This window comes from Arachis duranensis, chromosome 3, assembly GCF_000817695.3.
Source record: "Arachis duranensis cultivar V14167 chromosome 3, aradu.V14167.gnm2.J7QH, whole genome shotgun sequence".
Taxonomy (NCBI): Eukaryota; Viridiplantae; Streptophyta; class Magnoliopsida; order Fabales; family Fabaceae; genus Arachis; species Arachis duranensis.
The window spans coordinates 9305861-9326121 of NC_029774.3; the positions used below are offsets into that span (position 1 = coordinate 9305861).

Sequence of the window (20261 nt, forward strand, 5' to 3'; positions counted from 1 at the left end):
CGCGACCTCTTTTTCTTTCCAACCAATAAGGACTGTTTCTTGTCCTCAGCCATCTTCACCTTCTCCTCTAAGCTCTTTATGTAGTTGATGGCTTCATCCAGTTGATCCGGCAACGCTTTCTTCATCATGCAACAACCACACCAAATATGACATAATTAATTCTCTCAAGTGAATTTAACATAATAAATGAAAATAAGTTGAAATTTGAGCTGAAACCTTGGTGTTAGAATTAGGTTGAAGAGAGTTGAGTTTGGAGTAGAGGTTCTTCATCAGGATCCTTCTATGGCTCTCTATGAGCCTTCTATCATCCTTCTTGCTCGAAGACGAAAGAGGTTGGCTTGTGAATTGCTCCATATGAATACGATAAGAAATTGGTCAAGTTAATCTAATAATCTTCTTGTGTGCTCATGCAAGAAGGAAGCGAACAGCATCAGTCATTCTTGCAGCACTAACAACACCAATAAAAAATTTTTTATTCTTCCAGAAATGCCAACAAAGTAAGCCTGTTAAGAAGAAAGATGAAGCCAAATTATAATGTATAAATATCGCTAAACTAAAAAAAATTAGTCCGACGACTAAAAATAATAAACAAAAATAATAAATTCTAGTAATTTTTTAAAAAATTGTACCTAAGTTTTTTTATATTTATATATATATTTTTTAATGATACCATGTCAGCAATTTTATTTACTTGACAAAATTTAAAAATTAACTAATTATTTTTTAGTAAAAGATTTTGAAAAAATTAAAAAAAAATTTATCTATTATTATTCAATTAAAACATAAAGTACTAATTAAATATAATAAATATATATTAAAAATATCATAAAACTCATTATAAAAAAAATTTAATTACAAGTATTTTAACTTTGCATATTAATACTCTTTTTATTACTACTATATTATTTGGTCTACTTATGCATGTTATATAAAACTCTACTATTCTTTATTTCTTAATCTCTCGTACAAGAATTAGCAAAAAATCTTTCAAGTAAATTTAAATTTGACACATTTTCTTACTAAATAAATTTAAATATATCATGATTATAAAATTAATTTATAATTTTATATTTATATTTTTGATATTTTTCATTCATTTTTCTAAACTCAAGTAAGTTTAAATTTGACACATCTCCTTATTACTAGATATATTCAAATATATCATGATTATAAAATTAATTTATAGTTTTAGTGTTTCTTATTGTCATTCATTTCTTTTTTTATTTTTTTATTTAATTATTTGCAACCCAAAAAATATTATATGAAAAGATAAAGTATGACGACTAAAACAAATATAAAAACAGAAACGATAAATAAAGATATAGTTTTGTATAACTTTAAATATAGAATTATATACAAATTATCAAATAAATATTCTGCAAAATATTTTTAATATAAAATAATTTGAATTTAACATTAGTTTACATATTATCTAATTAATCTCTAAATAATATAACATTTATTTAAATATACTATATAATATAATTAATTTATTTCTTTATTCATCGTAGGGTCTCACTCTAATTTATATAAGAGTAAAGTATCGTTTTTGTCCTCGACGTTTGGGGTAAGTTTTAAAGTTGTACCTAATATTTCAATTGTCCTATTTAAGTCCCTAACGTTTCAAAACTGACTAAATGTTATCTTACCGTTAGGAATCCGTTAACAGAATTGACGGCGGGACAAAATTGAGACAATTTTGAAACGTTAGGGACTTAAAAATGACAAAAACGTTGGGGACAAAAATGATATATAAAAATTAATTTTAATTTTATCTTTCAATAATATTAATTTTTTACTATACATAATATTTAATTATTTTTTAATCACATATAAATAAATTACACTTAATCATATTACTTTCATTTTAAAAAGAAAAATATAATGAAGCCAAATTATAATGTATAAATAATTAAACATCACTACCCTAATGGCCCGTAATGGGAAAAAAATATTTTACTTATACTATTTTTTTTTCAAATAAATTTACGATAAATATTAAAGGGTTAATGTAATAGAATTTATTTATTTTTGACTAATAATTAATTATTAATATTTAAAAATATTGACTAAAAATATATTATTAAATTATTAAATTAAAAAATTGAACTAACAATTAAAAATGATGAATAAAATTAAGAGATTTTGTTAATTCTCTAATATTCTTCTGAACTTATATCTCTTGATATCTTTTTATTTTATCCTCAAACAAAAATATGATAGTGGATGACATTTATGTTTTTTTTTTTTTTCGAAGAGAAAGATAAAAAAATTAAAAAGAACAATAGAATAGTAGCACAAAGAGAGAAAAACAAAGCGGGTTGGAGTCGTGTCCTGCTGGAGCCTCAAGCTCTTCCATGGCTGCAACCATTCCATGTACTGGATGACATTTTATGTTTGAAGTAGGATGTGTATAGGTCGGATAAAATTAAGTTTGATGTGATTTAGATTCGACCCAAAATATATATCGAATCTATTTATTATATTCGAATTCGATCCTAGACTTGATGAAAGTTATACATTTTTAGACCATGATTATATCGGGTAAAAATTAGGCCATTAACATTACATTACTTTGATACATTCTTATAAGTTAGTATGTGAAAATATCCAAATTTTTAAGATTCCAACCATTATTTGACATGGTAAAATTTATTTTAAAAAATATAACAAGAACCAACTATTCTCTAAAATTAAAGCATAACTATAATCAATACTGATATTGTCTAATAATACCAAATATTTAAATTAATACAAATAAAATAATATTATGCATTAGTCTAAAATCTTATGCATTTTAAATATAAAACATTAATTTATAGTCTTATAATAACTAATACACAAAATATTAAAGTTTACAATACTTAAATTCCAGATAAGAATAGCCACCATCCATCACTAAGAACACAAAATATTAATTGTATATGATGACCGGGTCACCGGGCCGAGTTCGGGTGACCCGAGCCATGACCCAGACCCAACCCGAAATAATGATCGGGTCTATTTCTGAGATCCTTACCCGACCCTAGACCTGGTGAAATCACACTAAATTAACCCTAAAATATTCAGGGTCGGGCCATGCACACCCCTAGTTTGAAGATTGAAAAAAAAAATATAAAGTATCGTTTTTGTCCCCAACATTTAGGGTAAGTCTCAAAGTTGTCCCTAACGTTTCAATCATCCTATTTAAGTCCATAATGTTTCAAAATTGACTCAATGTTGTCCTGCCGTTAGGGATTCGTTAACAGAATTGACGGTGAGACAAAATTAAAATTATTTTAAAACGTTAGGAATTTAAATAGGACGACAACGTTGGGGACAAAATAAATAGAACGAAAACGTTGGGGACAAAAACGATACATAAAAATAAATTTTAATTTTATCCTTCAATAATATTAATTTTTACTGTACATAATATTCAATTATTTTTTAAATTACAATTAATCACATTACTTTCATTCTAAATAAATTAATTTTTTATAATTTTATTCTTAAAATAATGTAATTTTTTATAAATAAATAAATTTTACACTTTCATTGTAAATAATGTAATTTTACTTTCATTACTTAATCACATTACTTATAATTTTTTTAATAATTGTACACTTTCATTCTAAATACATTAATTTTTTTATAATTTTACATTTAAAGTAATGTAATTTTTTTTATAAATAAATAACTTTTACACTTTTATTCTAAATAATGTAATTTATTTTCATTACTATACTTTTACACTTTCATTCAAATAGTATAATTTTACTTTCATTACTTAATCACATTACTTATATTTTTTTATAATTTTACACTTTCATTATAAATAAATTAATTTTTTCATAATTTTACGCTTAAAGTAATATAATTTTTTTTAAATAAATACATTTTATACTTTCATTCTAAATAAATAATATAATTTTACTTTAATTACTTAATCACATTACTTATATTTTTTTTATAATTTTATACTTTCATTCTAATCACATTATATTATTTATTTAGAATGAAAGTGTAAAATTTATTTATTTATAAGAAAATTATATTACTTTAAGTGTAAAATAAAAAAAATAAATTTATTTAGAATGAAAGTAATGTGATTAAGTGTAAATGTGATTAAAAATAATTGAATATTATATATGTACAGTAAAAAATTGATATTATTGAATAATAAAATTAAAATTTATTTCTATATATCGTTTTTGTCTCCAATATTTTCGTCCTATTTAAGTCCCTAACGTTTCAAAATCGTCTCAATTTTGTCCCGCCGTCAATTTTATTAACAAACCCCTAGACAACATTGAGTCAATTTTGAAACGTTAGGGACTTAAATAGGACGATTAAAATGTTAGGGACAACTTTGAGACTTACCTCAAACGTTGAGACAAAAACGATACTTTACTCAAAAATATATTATATATTATCTTTAATATATTAAAAAAATAATGCTTTAAATCAGTCTTAAAAAAAATTATAGTCAAGCACTTTAGTTCGACACAAATTTTAATTACTAAATTAATTTTTAAATTTTTATTTTATCAAATAAATAAGTCTTTTACATTATATTATTTTTTTATATGAAAAGACTATAAATTTTTTAAAATTTTAGAGGCTATTATATTTTCATTAAGTTATAACAGAAATAACTAATTTATTGAGTTAATCTAGTGGTTAATTTTTTAATCTGCGAATTATTCTTTAGTCTATCAGATTAAGATATACCGTGAGAAATAAAAAAAATAATAATAGAGATTAATTTATTTATTTTTTTATCAAAATTTAATGTAAAAATTGATATATTTAATAAAATAAAATATTAAATATTGAATTTTATTAAATTTTTTTATTAATTTTTTTTGGAGGCTCTTATCTTTAACTTTAAAGTAACAATCAAATGGTGCTTTTGGTTGGAGACCTAAAAAAGAGAACAAAAAAAAAAAAGGGAGACTATCAAAGTATCAAGTAACAAGTCCAAATTAGATTTGTTTAAATTTAGATTTCAATATTAGTGTAACACATGCATGCACTTGTCTTTTTCCAAAACACACTTGGTATAATGGTAGAAAATCTTGATAAAATAATTTTTTTTGGAAAACTAACAAGAATTTATTATTTTTATTTAATATTTTTAATTATTAATTTAATTAATTTATTTTAAATAATTTAATAATATATTTTTAATTTATATTTTTAAATATCAATAATTAATTACGAATTAAAACTAATAAATTCTACTAATATTTTGCGGGAAAAATAAATTGCTTTATTAATTTGCTAGTCTGATCTGAACATCCAAAAAGAAACTTACACACGATACGGCTCACAAAGTAAAATAAAATGCAAAACCATGTTCCCATTGTCAACACAGTAAAGTTGCACCTCTTTTTGGACTTTGGCTAAAGCTCTTTAGACCTTTAATGAGGCATGCTTAGACGATATTGTGGAATTTTGCTATAAGCTATAAAGCGATTGAGTATCAATTTTGGGAATTTTTTAAATAAAAAAATATTTTATTTTTTAAAATATATAATTTATAACATTTTTTATGAAAATCTATCATATGTCTTATCGCATTCACATTATAAAACTATAAATGAGATAAGATTGCACGAAATGAGATAAGACAATAAACGAAAGACTTATATATTTTATTTATAATGTAAGCGAGATACGTGCAATTTTATTTCATTTATACTGTGAACAAAATACGTGAATATTTATGATGTTTATAGTATAAGCGAGATACGCTCCGACAAATTTTTAACAACTATAAAAGAAGCACAATGTGTAACCTTTTGTATTTTTCACAAACATTTTACTTCTTCTTCTTTTCTGTTTTTTTTTTCAAAAAATAAGTCAAAATATCTAGTGATAGTGGATATGTGATTGTAAGTGTGTATCCCAATTGTCAGATGAAAAACAGTAATACTTGAATGATATTTGAGTGTAAGAATTTCATTCTGTTTCGTACCCGGTGAGTAAATTCTTTAGCAGAGCTAAAGAGTCTAATATTAAGTAGCGTTGGTGGTAGTGGGAGAAAAGAGATTGGAAGGGTGGCATATAGGTTGCTAGCACCGATGGAAAATGGAGCTTTTCGGTTTCGTCTATTTTGGCTCTGTAGCGACGAGCATGTGCGCCTCATATTTGACATCCATAGAAGAATCATTGCGAAATAAGGGATGGAGCTTTCTGTAGAGGTAGGTGATGTTGGTGGCAGTGGATCTGGCCACTTGGATTATAGGTCGCGCGCCGTCTTCTCATATCTTGTTTACACTATGAAATAAGGTTGCATATATCTTATTCACACTGTAAACAAAATAACGCTGTTATACACTACATGTACAAATGTGATACAGATATTTCGTTTCACGCTTTATTTCATTTACAGTGTAAACGAGATACGTACAATTTTATTTTATTTATACTGTAAATAAGATAAAAATAAAAATATTTTTTCATAAAAATACTACAAATAATATATTTTAGTAAATAAAATATTTAATTTATTTATTTAAAAAAAATCCACCAACTTTGCTATCAACACGATATTTCTAACAAGTAGTTAAGGTGTATATTTTACGTGCAGTTTGTTAAAATAAAATTTTTCCTTCTTTCTTACCTAAAGAACAAGAAATAAGGATATTGATTAAGGAGTAAAATTATTCGTGAATCAGATTTGATCTGCATATTCGCGGTATTTATTCGAATTTGATTCGAAAATTACGAAAATAGATTCGATCTGTAAGACTATCAGATCGAACCAGATCTGATCCGCATACTAATAAGATCAGATTGCAAATTTTATGTAGGTATCCGCATATCCGATATGCATATCCACATATCCGCAAAAATAAAGAAATAAATAAATAAATCACTACAACATTTTCAGGTTGAGGCGACATTTAAAAAGTGTTGTCTAAAGGCTGACAAAAAGTTGCTTTTGATATATGACAACACTTTTGGACCTAAGGCAACATTTTTGGACGGCGTTGCATATGCAGCCGTTGCCTTAGATCAAGGCAACACTTTTTTGTTTCAAAAGCAACGCTTTTGAGAGCAACACTTACCAAGTGTTGCCTTTGGTTGAAAAACAACAACACTTCAAAGGTGTATTTGAGACAACACTTTTGCAGTGTTGTCTCTTCTCTCGTATTTTGGTCACTACTAAAAAATATTGCCTATTTGCAATAAAATACAACTCTTTTACGTGTTGCTTATAAATTGGAATTTACAATCCTTTGAAGTGTTCCCTATTAGTTTTGAATATGCAATCCTTTAAAGTATTGCCTTTTCTTTTGGATATGCAACCTATACAAGTGTTGCCTTTTCTTTTGGATATGCAACTATACAAGTGTTGTCTAATATTCAAATATGCAACTAATAGAAGGGTTGCCTTTTTGGCAAAAATAAAAGTTACTTTTGTAATAAAAATATAAAAAATAATAAAATTTACAATAAATTTTTTTGTTCATACATGTGTAATTATTTTAATTAATAAATTAAATTTGTACACAATAGAAAAAAATTATAAAAGAGACAAAATAACCAATAATAAAGTTCTAATTAAAATAGATATTAAAAGGTTAGATTAGTATTTCAAATACATATTTATCAATAATTCTCAACAAAATAATACACAACAAAAAATAAGCAGCATTATTCTTAATACACAACAAAATAATTCAAAAGCTTCCTTAATCTCCCGCTTTTTCTGCTGGGTCAAATTATGGTGTCCTTTCGATTTGTTGTGCTTCCTAAATTCCCCTCTATATGATTCCCTTCTATATATAGATGACTGGAAAAACAAAAGAAGAGTTATTGTCTAGGAAGCAGCATGCTATTCCTTTACCAATAAACAATGATCAATGATCGAAAGCATAGGTAAATTCTGTGTTGAACAATCTACGTTGTACTCGCTGTGTCTCTCGCTCAAAGGATTAAGCCAATAGCTACACTAATCAAAAATTTGCAGCAATTGTTGTGCAACTTATTTTAAATTCAGCTACAATAATCAACCATAAGCTTCATGTATTCTTATCATTCAAAGCTACAACTAATTTGAGTTATTTTTTTAAATAAAAAACTAAGGCAATAGATTAAGTAAGAGAACCTGCAAGGTCAGGATGTGTCCGAGTAAGCTTAAGCTAATTCATTTGACTATATCCTTTTTCAAAAGGAAGTTTGGTCCGAGCTACCGGCTTTGCAACAGGACTCTTCAGTTCTGGAGACCTCTGAATCGAATTCATCCCATCACTCATAACTGATTTCTTATTCAATTCATTCGGCTGACATGAAGTCGCACTGGTTATGGTGAAAGACAAAGAACCAACCTTGTTCTCCTTTATAGAGTCCGAATTATTTGCAAAACCATCATTCCACAAGAAACCACCATCTTGATAACAACTAGTAGTGGGAGAACTTGAAGATTTTTCTTTTATGGAAATATCAGCAATATCCGAAGCAAGGTTCTTTGTTTCAATAGCCTCCTGCGAACTAACCTATAAATCCAAGGCATCAAATTAGAAGAATAACACTAGATATACAAATTCTTCTCAAATTCTCAAGTAACTCAAATTCTTATCTTATGGAAAGTGCTTGGATTGTGTAAAGAGAGATCATAAAGATGGAGACAAAGAGATATAGCAATTGAGATAATGACACACAAAAATAGTTTCTACAAGAGTCTAGTGAAGGCCATCATGATTTGTCTTTAAACAAAATTTTCAAAAGTAGAAATTAGCATGCCACCCTTATAGTGATAACACTTTTTACCTTTTCTTCCCAAATTCCTAATCTTCTAATAAGAACCCTACCTTAGTCAATTATCATCAACTCATCATGAATTTCAACAAGGCTAAATATGGGATTGGCATTGTTTGTGTGCTGCTGCTGGAAGTTTTGAAGACACAAGCAAGAGAAAGGAAGCAGCTAAGACTAGGGATAGATTTGATAATATAATAGTAATGCTAATCCTTTTATTATTCATTGTGTGTACTTTGTTTGGAACAGAAAATTCTAAGTAGACAAAAATCTTCTTGTAGCTCACTTTTTTCTTTGGGGATTGTTAATAGGACAATGCTTACAGGAACAAAATGGATGAAAGAAATAATGGAGTATATATCACCTCATCTAGCTTAAAAATTAAATTTTCTGCACACATAGACTTTGCAAATACTATACGCTATAAAAATGTCCATATGGAATCGCACAATATAATCTCCCAATTAAATTTTAATAAAAGGCTCACTTGCAAGCCATGTCAGGAATGGACATGAATGAAAATGCTTATAATTCCGAAAACAATGAAACCAATGGTGGTGCAAACTAGGTACCCTTGGGCTCTGAAATGCTTATAATTCTGAAAACAATAAAACCAACGACAAAAATGCTTATAACTAATTCTAATTAAAAAATAATATTTTACCTAGTATCAACTAAATAAAACATAATAAACAAACAACCCTATACCTTGTCCTTTTGGTACTTGTAGAAGATATCCCAATACCCCTTGCATTTTTGTCATACTTTTCTGCTACGTGTATCAGCAATTCAACTAGTTAGTGCTTTAATTTCTTTGAATTTGCAGCCAATACTACTTGATTAACTAACTTTCATATATAAATTAAACTTCTAATAAATTTCTTTGAATCACTGCATGCACAAAATAACACAAATAAAGCAAGATTAATTACATATTAAAAATAATTACAAGGATGCTATTTATTATTATTAGTTACCTTGAGCTCTTGTAAGGATGAGTGACAAAACCCTCTTTAGGTGGTAGTGGCACTACATTTTTGTTAAATATATTTATGAAAAGAGTTCTTATATAAACTGGGACATGTTCTTCAACCCACTAATTAACTCTAATAATTTAGACCACTTCTAAATATGCACAGGAAAATAAGTGAAAAAATTAGATGAAGAAAAAGCATGAAAGTAAAACCTGCTTTTCATAAAATCCCTAAAAAAAATACTGATTTGAACCTTTGTATAGGAAGGAGAAGAACTAGTAGATATAACCACCTTGTAAGAATAATTCTCCTGACTCTTCAGCTATTCAACAAAGCAATAATTTGAAATGTCAAAACAAATAATTACATAAATAAGCAAGATTTCAGCTATATACTTATTCATATTTTAAAAGCGACACAATTGCATTCACAACTGCACTTTCTTAATCATTACCAAGTTCAAGTTAACTTAAATATCAAACAGCATCTTTAATGGTTACAAGAAAATAATTTTTATGCCAATATATTGAATAATGAAAGCAAATTTGTTAACAATTAAACGAGGAGACAAGCTTCCAAATGCAAGCCATGGTGAGAACTTAGTGGAATAATCAAGTCCTAACATTCTATTTCTGGTCTCTTTATATACCTTTAGCAAATCCTACAAATGTGAAATCTCACAATTGAGTTAGATAACCCAATGTAACAAGACACAAATTTTCCAAATCGACTATAGTCTTCATGAGGCTTATGACATTGTTTGGATTCCAATCTCCTTTATAGTTTAATTGGTCTTCTTTGAAAATTTTCTTGCCAAGAAGTGCGTTTAAGCCAAATATAAATTTGACACTGCATAAGTGCTTATAAGTGTTTTCATGGATGGGAAGATATTCCATAAGCACAATGTCTCATCATCCCTTGCACCAGTGACTATTGTTTGACTATCAGGAGACATTGCAAGGTAAAGCACTCTCATGTTGTGGCCAGTTAGAGTTGCAACCTAATAATCAAATTCAATATTTTTATTACTTGAAATTCTCCACTGCCATAATAAATCGAGTAAAATATTACCCTTGCTAGCGATGGATATTTCCACGCCATGATCTGATTCCATGAGTGCTTACTATCTCATTCACATTTTTACTCCAAGCAAGGTTGCAAACCTAATCAAACATTGTTATTATTATTATAGAACCATTGTACATTATTCATTCATGTCTTAATAGACAGCTTAGGAAAGAAACCTGGCTTCCAGTATCAACAAAGTTCAACTGATGACCATTTGTAGTGTTCCAGAAATGGATACACCTATCGGCGGTGGAACCGCCAGACGCAAGGAGACCGCTCTGGTGAGGCAACCATGCTATAGCCTTCACGGCAGCTGTGTGCTCCATGAGTCTCAATGCCGGTTGCTGAGAGTGCTGATTCCATACTAATAGCTACTCATATAATAATAAATCATTACATTCAATCATGTTTTGTTTTTTAATCTACACTAGTGTTAATAGAAACATACCTGATTATCATTACCTCCAGAAGCAAGTTTCCTGTCATCACAGGACCATTTCAAGCCACATAATTGAAAATTGGTGACATGTATAAGTCTCGAACCAATTATGAGGTATTACTGCTTTTTTCAAGGCTTCAAATTAAGAAGTGGAGAAAATGGCTTGATTCCGCGGGATTGAAGTGTGGACCATGGAGCACTGAATAAGTCGAAGAAGAAAAAGAAGTAGAAAACAAGTCTTTGAATAGTTTTGTTATTTCAACAATTCAACTAAATTAATTATGTAAAATCTGGAAGAAATTTTTGTCATGCCTGAGAGACCTATGCAAGCCTTCAAGGACGATGGCGCCTTCAAGGAAGAGATGCCTAAGGACCGAGGCGAGAGGCGATATGCTTGAGAGGAAGAAGTGAACGGCGGAGAGTTGTCGACTTGCCTGAGATGGACAGAGCACGGCACCACGGCGGAGCAAAGCAGAGGTTTCAGAACGGTGGAGTGGAGAAGAGATTTCAAAATGGCGGAGAAGAGCAGAAGTTTCAGAACGGCGAGGGTAGAAGAACACATCAGATCAGACTATAGCAGAACGCGATGCGAGCAAAAGAATACGACGCGAGCTTAAGCAGTGATGAACACGACGACGACGAGCAGATAGGAATGCAGAACGCGCGTCAATTTCGTTAAAGGGGAAAATTGAGTTAGGGTTAGAATTTTGATTTTGAAATGGTATGGTTCGAGACTTGAGTTTTGTTTCTAAGTAATGGTAGCCAGGAATGTGATGAATCAATTATTGCTTGATGTGTTTTGTGCTTCTTTTCTTAATTTTGGTTGAGTTTAGGAGGAGAAGAGTAATTTTAAAAAATAAATAAAATAAAAATTTAGTGAAATAACTTTAAACAACACTTACAATGGGAAGTTCATTAAACATTTAAAGGCAACTCTTAGAAAGTATAATAGATAAATACTATAAGTGTTGCCTATTTAATTTATAAAGCAACGCTTTTTCACATGTATCTTAAATTGATCAAAGAGAACGTTTGTAGTATGTTGGTTAATAAAGAGTTGCAATAATTTTATTTCTTTGCAACAAATCTTAAATGTTGTTTTTTACTATTTTAAACAACACTTTTTAAAGGTTATTTATATTATATGTTACAATAGTTCAAAAATATTGTAGTGAATATTTTTTTATATTTTATTTTAAGTTATCATATATATTGTATTATTTTAATTTATTATTTAAAAAAAGTATGTTTAATATTATTTTAAGAGTAAATATATTTAAAATAATAGAAAAAAAATAAATTTTATTAATATTTTTTAATAAGAATAAATTTTTAAAAATATTTTTGTATTTTGTAGATATATTCGATATCTGATTCGTAAATGTGTGAATTGGATCGGATCCAATCTCAAAAATTACAGATATTAGATCCGATAATTTTAATATCAATCCGCATTCACCCTGTTAAGGAGCGTTAATTACATCTGTGTATTTCCATTCACTTTTTATTTTAGTGCTATCTATTTAAAATTGTTCTAAGGACTACAGATACGGAGCTTTTACTCTTTTAATTCATTGTTAATATATTTGAAACATTGAAAACTTAAATTATGTTCTTTTTATTAAAACATTGTATTTATAATATTCTTCATAAGTAGTAGCATAAACAAATAAAATATTTAGCTAAAAAGTATTTTAAAAATATTGAATAAGAGAATGAAAAGAAGTTTTTATTTATCGATATATTGAATGCATAAAAACTTGTAAAATTAACATTTATTTTATATTTTTAATAATATTTTTAATTAGTAGTCTAAAAACACTTCTTAAGTAAAATTGTTTAATAAAATATTTATTAAGAAAACTCTTAGTCTCTTAGATAAATAACACTAAAATAAAAAAAAAGATTAATTAAATATAATTAATGTTCTATAACAAATACATAGTAGTTCGTTAGCAAGATCTATCAAATATAAAAAATATTGATATAATATATTTTTTTAAAAGTTTTTACATCTTATTTTATTTTTTTATAAAATTATAAAAGTAAAAAATATAAAAAATTCAAATAATAAGACCAAACACGCCATATACTCATTGTTTTCATTTTTTTTTGTTGTCCTTCATTTTTTAAAGAATAAATCTTAGAGGTTAGTATTTTTATTAAAATTTAATCAATATTTAATTTATAAAATAAATAAATAATTTTATATCATTAAATATAATTTTATATTATTTAAAATATTAATAATAATTAATTAATAACTACAAATTACAAAATCCTCGCTGCTCACACCTCTTGTAGTAATCATTACTGTTATTTATGATTGTCTTGCATAGTTTAATGCAAAATTGTCGTTATCCACGGGCTAAGCTGAGGCATGGTCATGAATGAATATATTCTTTCCTTAACAAAAACAAAGAACAAAGAAGACAACACACATTATAAAGTCAAACGAGTCAACTACGCTAGTAACACATTACACACTGAAGTTTCATCCTTTTCCATTGTGCCTTCCTTCTTCCAGAATCTGCACAAAGCAAGGTGTTCCACCTTAGCCACCATGGTTGATTGGACTGGTTCATTAGTCTCTGCCGTTCTGCAAGTGCTGTTCGACAGGATAGCACGTCGTGAGCTCATAGACTTCTTCCGTGTCAACCATCTTAATCAGTCACTTCTTGAGAAGCTCAAGATGCTGTTGCTATCTGTCACTGCGGTCCTCGATGATGCCGAGGAGAAACAGCTTACTGATCAATTGGTGAAGGAATGGGTTGATAGGCTCAAAAATGCTGTCTTTGATGCTGATGATCTCTTGGACGAGATTGCCACTAAAGCCTTGCAAGAAATTATGGAACCTGGATCTCGTACCACCTTGGATCAGGTTAGAGACTATGCCTCTTCTCTCAATCCTTTTGCTGAAAGAGTTAAGTCAAAAGTTGAGAGGATTGTTGAGAGGTTGAAGTCTATAATAGAGCATAAAGATCTTCTTGGTCTTAAGGAAGGTGGTGTTGGTGTTAATAAAAACAAACCACTTTCATTAGCTTTACCTACAACTTCGTTGGTGGATGAACAAAGAGTGTATGGCAGAAATGATGACAAGGAGAAAATTATCGATTCTCTGCTTTCAGGGGAGTTGCTGCATGGTGGAGTAGAAGGGGTTCCTGTAGTGGCAATTGTGGGAATGGCAGGGGTAGGTAAGACTACTCTTGCTCAGATTCTGTACAATGATATAAGGGTGAGGAACCATTTTCATTTAAGATCATGGGCCTCCATACCAGAGGCATCTGGTGTGTATGAAATAACCAAGAAGATTTTCGAGTCCTGTGCTCCCAAATATTCCAACATCATAGACTTGAATGTGCTCCAAGTCAAGCTTCAGGATATATTGGCAAGACACAGGTTTCTGCTTGTTTTGGATGGCTTTTCGAGCATAAATTCTCTCGAGTGGGACATGCTCCGAAGGCCATTTCAATCTGGGAAAAGCTGGGAAAGTAGAATTATTGTCACCACACATAGTCAAAGTGTTGCAATGGCAATTCAAGCCTTCTTAACTCATTCCCTCTCCCCTCTTTCTCATGAGGATACTTGGAAGTTATTCTCAGGTTGTTCCTTCAAACATGGGAACCCGGATGAGTATCCTATCCTAGCAAGAATTGGCAAGGAAATTGTGAGAAAATGCAATGGTCTCCCTCTGGCTGCAAAAGTACTGGGAAGCCTTGTTCGTTCCAAAGAGGATGTTGAAGATTGGGAAAGTGTATCCCAGAGTCACATATGGGAGTTACCAAGTGGTAGGAACAGCATACTTCCTGCTTTGATATTAAGCTATTGCCATTTGCCTCCGCTGTTAAAGCGATGTTTTGCTTATTGTTCCGTGTTTCCTAAAGGCCATGAAATAAAAAAGTGGGACTTGATCTATCTATGGATGGCTGAAGGTATTCTGCCACAACCAGACACAGAGAAGAGAATGGAAGATATAGGAGATGAGTGCTTTCAAGAGTTGCATTTTAGGTCATTTTTTCATGAGTCAACTCTTGACAAATCACACTTTATGATGCATGATCTTATCAGCGACTTAGCTCAGTTTGTTGCAGGCGATTTCTGTTACATGCTAGGAGATAACAATACAAGAAGGATTAAGAACTGGGCTCGCCATTTATCCTTTTCGCAGGACAAATATGAAGCTCTTGACAACTTGGATTCCTTCACAGAATGCCAACAACTGAGAACCTTCCTCCCATTTAGATCCTCAAAATCTGGAAGCAAATATGCATTTACTAGAATGGTTCAAGATCTCTTGGAAAAACAAAATCCCCTGCGTGTGCTCTCTCTGTCCTATTATGAAATTACCAAGTTTCCTGTTTCAATTGGAAACTCATTACATCTAAGGTACCTGAATCTTGCTAACACCACAATTGAGTGTTTGCCTCCTGATGTCTGTAGCTGGTATAACTTGGAAACACTTATTTTATCAGGATGTCGCCGTCTCAGCAAGTTACCAGAAAACATGTTCAAACTCATCAATCTGCGCCATCTTGATATTAGTGGAAGCAAAGTTATGGAGATGCCGGCAGAGTTTGGTAGACTGAATTCCCTTCAAGTGTTGACTGATTTCATTGTAAGCAATGGAAGGGGGTCCAAAATTAGTGAGCTTGGGAGCCTTTTAGAGCTTCGTGGAGCGCTTTCGATAGGGAACCTGCAGAATGTGGCTGATGCAATAGAAGCTTCCAATGCAAGGTTGAGGAGCAAGAAATACCTTCATGAGTTAGAATTCAAATGGACAACTACAGCTCATAATGTGGACAATGAAACTGCAGTACTCAATATGTTGGTGCCACATCAAAATGTGAAGAGGCTAAAAATTCAAAATTTTGGAGGTAGTATGTTGCCAAATTGGTTGGGGAGTTCTGCATTTTCTAGGATGGTGGTTCTGCAGCTAGTGGATTGTAAAACTTGCTTCTCACTGCCATCACTTGGACAATTACCCTCCCTTGAGAAACTCTCTATAGCAAAAATGAAAGGTCTGCAGAGGATAGGTCCAGAGTTTTATGGCTATGTAACTGAGCCATTCAAAACCTTGAAGATATTAAAGTTTGAAGACATGCCTAATTGGGAAGAGTGGTCATCCAGCAAACCCGGACATGCTGCAAGATTCCCTTCACTCGAAGAGCTGCACATAACTAGATGTCCAAAATTTACTGGAAAGTTACCTGATCAACTTCCTTCCCTGGTTAAATTAGTGATCACTACATGCCAATCTTGGAATGGCAGGTGCATTAGATTCTCTAGTATGGTAGTCTTAGAGCTTGTGGATTGTGAAAGTTGTTTGTCCCTACCATCACTTGGACAACTTCCCTCTCTTGAGAAACTCTATGTATCAAAGATGAGAGGACTACAGAAGTTGGGCCTAGAATTCTATGGAAGCATAACTGAGTCATTCAAATCCTTGAAGATCATGAAGTTTGAGGACATGCCCAACTGGGAAGAGTGGTCGACTTGCGGAGCTAAACAAGAATCAAGATTCCCTTCACTTGAAGAACTTGAGATAAGCAAATGTCCTAAATTGATTGGAAAGTTGCCTCGTCGACTTCCTTCGCTACGAAAACTAGTGATCACAGCATGCCAAGCTCTTACAAGCTCAATGCCGTGGGTGCCGAAATTAACAACACTCGAGCTAACTGGTTGCGATGCATTGGAATCATTGTCTGAGAGAATGATGGAGGAAAATGAATGTCTTGAAACCATAATCATAAGAAATTGCTCATCTCTAACCACTGTCTTTAGGGAGGGCCTACTACCAAGTAGTCTAAGATCACTTGAGATCTACGAGTGCAGGAATTTAGAACTATTTGTTTCTCCAAGTTCAACACATGAGTCTCACCAGTATCCTGCTCTTAAACGATTACACTTAAGATTTTGCTGTAGTTCTCTCATATCCTTTCCAATGTCCCTCTTCACCAACCTTGAAGAACTTCAGGTACAAGGCTGTAGCAACCTCAAGAAGATTTCATCTCCTCCAAATTGCCTCCCATATCTTCGGAAGTTGGAACTAAAAGACTGCTCCAAACTGGTTTTGTTTCCAGAAGGAGGGTTGCCTGCTCCAAAACTCGAGTCACTTTCTATTCGCAGCTGTACTGAGCTCTCACCTGACACTGCTTGGGGTCTACATGCAATGACATCACTAACTTCTCTTTATATCAGTGGAATTCCAAGTCTTACTTCTCTAGAGAACACTGGAATTCAGTTCCTAGCATCTCTTAGAACTCTGGAGATTGAAGCTTGTGATAAGCTTGCATTTCTGCCTTTAGATAGACTAGTCCACTCCCTTTCTCATCTTACCATTAGAGGTTGCTCATTGTTAAAAGACAAGTGTGAAAGGGATGGAGGGGAATACAGAAGCTTGGTCTCTCTCGTTCCCTACAGAGTCATTGAAGACTAAAGAGATTACAATTAGTTGGATCAATGGATAAATAATTAAATATCAGGTGAAGACCCAAGATTTCGATGCATATGTATGTTTAAAACAACATTCATTCATGTCTTCATTGCTTCACTGACAATTATATTAAGTTCATGTTAGTTAAGAATTGTTGATTTATTTAATTACATTTTTATGCCATTTTCTATTTAGTATTGGGTTGAAATTCAGAAGAAGCAACAACTTTCCGGTGAGGGTGTGCATCAGTTCAATGTGCCATGCCCATAGAAGAATCTAAAGTTTTTTTATCCTTTTTTTTTTACTCTCATTATTATTTTTTTTATTATCACTTACAATAAAAAGATGAATATACACAGGATCAGAAGTAGAGCAAAGTAATTGTTAACATCTATTTATAATATATAAAAACTGATACTAACTCTCTCCACAATAAGTTTAAATTATCTCTTTTTTTGCTAATGATGCCACATCAGCAATTCTAATGATTTGACAAAGGATAAAAATAAACCAATCATTATTTAGTAAAATGTTTTAAAAAAATTAAAACAAAAAACTCTTATCTATTATTATTCAATTGAAACATCAAGTACTAATTAAATGCAATAAACATACATTAAAAGTGTCATAATAATAATAATTATAAAAAATTTCAGTTACAAATATTCAAATTCTACAACTTATACATATTAAGATTCTTACTACTCTTAATTTCTTAATCTCTCATACTAATTGTCAAAAATTTTTTAAATTTAATATAACATTTTTATATGTTTTTCATTTTTGTTTATTTATTTTTTTAATTATTTACAAACAAAAAACCGCAAAAAAAGATAAAGGGTAACCATTAATGTAAATCGAAAAATTTAAAAAAAATAGAAAAATGTAATTTTGTATAACTCTAATATAAATAACCTGTGTCTTTTCTAAAAATAAATAAATTCAAAATCTATTTATAATATGTTCTCTAAAATGTTATATGTTTTCTATTCTCATTTATTTATTTTTTTAATTATTTACAAACAAAAAAATCGTAAAAAAAGACAAAGTGTAGCCATGAATACAAATCAAAAAATGAAGAAAAAAAATGCAGTTCTGTATAGTTCTAATATAAATAACTTATGTCTTTTTTAAAAATAAATAAATTTAAAATCTATTTATAATATGTTCTCTAAAATATTTTTAATATAATATTTATACTATATAATATAAATAATCTACTTCTCCGTCTTACTCTAGTTTTCATAAAATGAGCAAAGTTGTTATTAGCGTTTGAATTAGTCCACCAAAAAAAAAAACAAAAACTTTTCTATACAAAGAAAGAAAAAAGTTATCTATGAAATCAATTATTTATTAATTTGATGTCCAGATGAATTACGTAAAAAAAGAAATTACATTTAACTTCTTTATTAAAAGATTATTTTGAACTTGGTAGCCCTTTTCATTTTACACGAGAATGCTCCTGGAAAGAAGAGATGTTTTTCCTTCCACTCACGGCACACTGACTCTATCCCATCTTCTCTACATCAATGCACTCACTCCGGTCCAGGTATGCTGACTGGTCCGTTAGCGTTAGGACCAGGGAAAGACTGGGAACTGGGAGGAAAGCATGCTTTTACCGCTTTTTACATGCTACCATGAGTTCAGAGTCGACAAGAGGAGGTACTCACTTCAATCTACAATCGGCGGTGGGAGCTCTTTGCTTTTGAGTCAAGATATTACGAAGTGGAAAGTCCTTAGCACGGGCTATATAAGGCACCAATCAATCGATAAAGCACTGCTAAAGCTCAGGTAGGATGAGTTGTACAGCCGGAGAGAAGAAAGAGAATGATCTAGGCATGTCGATGGGGGCAGAGGCATTCATTCTGCTCTCAAAGGCATTCCATTTTAAGTCTTCTTATAATTTATAAATTGCAATTTATCAGCTTAAACCTCTTCCCTGATTCGCGATTACGTAAGTAAGTCGGTGAATGCTTTCTTTTGGAGCAGGAGAACGTAATTGGCATCCATTACCATTAGCTCTGTGACAAAGCACGACATCTATGAAAGCAGTGGGCGAAGCCCTAGGAAGGGGAGACGGCCGGCCCAGTGACAGAGTCTTGAGGCTGGAATCCAACGGCAAGGGAATGCCGCTAAGACAATTCCCCGATCCGGTCGTCTTTCAAAGACCTCATTCAGACCACGAGCTCTTTCTTTTCTCTCATACATCCACTTCTGGTGTGGCCCAACCTTCTTTGAAATCCCCACGGTTCTCGGGCGATAGAGGATTTCCCATAAATATAAAAATTAAGAAATAAATTTAAAATTAAAAAATTAAATAAAAATAATTAAAAAAATATTATTAAATTGAAGTTTCCGTTTTAAAAATTTGAATTCCTATATTTTCATTTTCTAAAAATATTGAAGGAACTAAACTTTTAATTCTAATTTCTAATTATCAAATACAATACTAAATTCCAATCTTTTCTAAAAACAAATTTTACCTAAGTGATTTCTTTTCCTTTAAAAAATGATAACTCCAACATTCTAACTAGATATTGCAAGTAAAACTTATTTTAAAGAGTAATCTAATTTTGTTAGAACCAATTGCTATTAT

At 30.5% G+C, this 20261-nt stretch overlaps 1 protein-coding gene and 1 pseudogene across 1 annotated transcript; one reads left to right on the top strand and one right to left on the bottom strand.

The window, feature by feature from the left end:
- Positions 1 to 7543: 7543 nt before the first annotated feature.
- Positions 7544 to 11794, bottom strand: LOC107477513 (protein FIZZY-RELATED 3-like; annotated as a pseudogene).
- Positions 11795 to 13795: 2001 nt separating this feature from the next.
- Positions 13796 to 17668, top strand: LOC107477512 (putative disease resistance RPP13-like protein 1). Its single transcript, XM_016097551.3, has one exon. The coding sequence runs from the start codon at positions 13796 to 13798 to the stop codon at positions 17666 to 17668; it is 3873 nt and encodes a 1290-aa protein (XP_015953037.3).
- The last annotated feature ends 2593 nt before the right edge of the window (positions 17669 to 20261 follow it).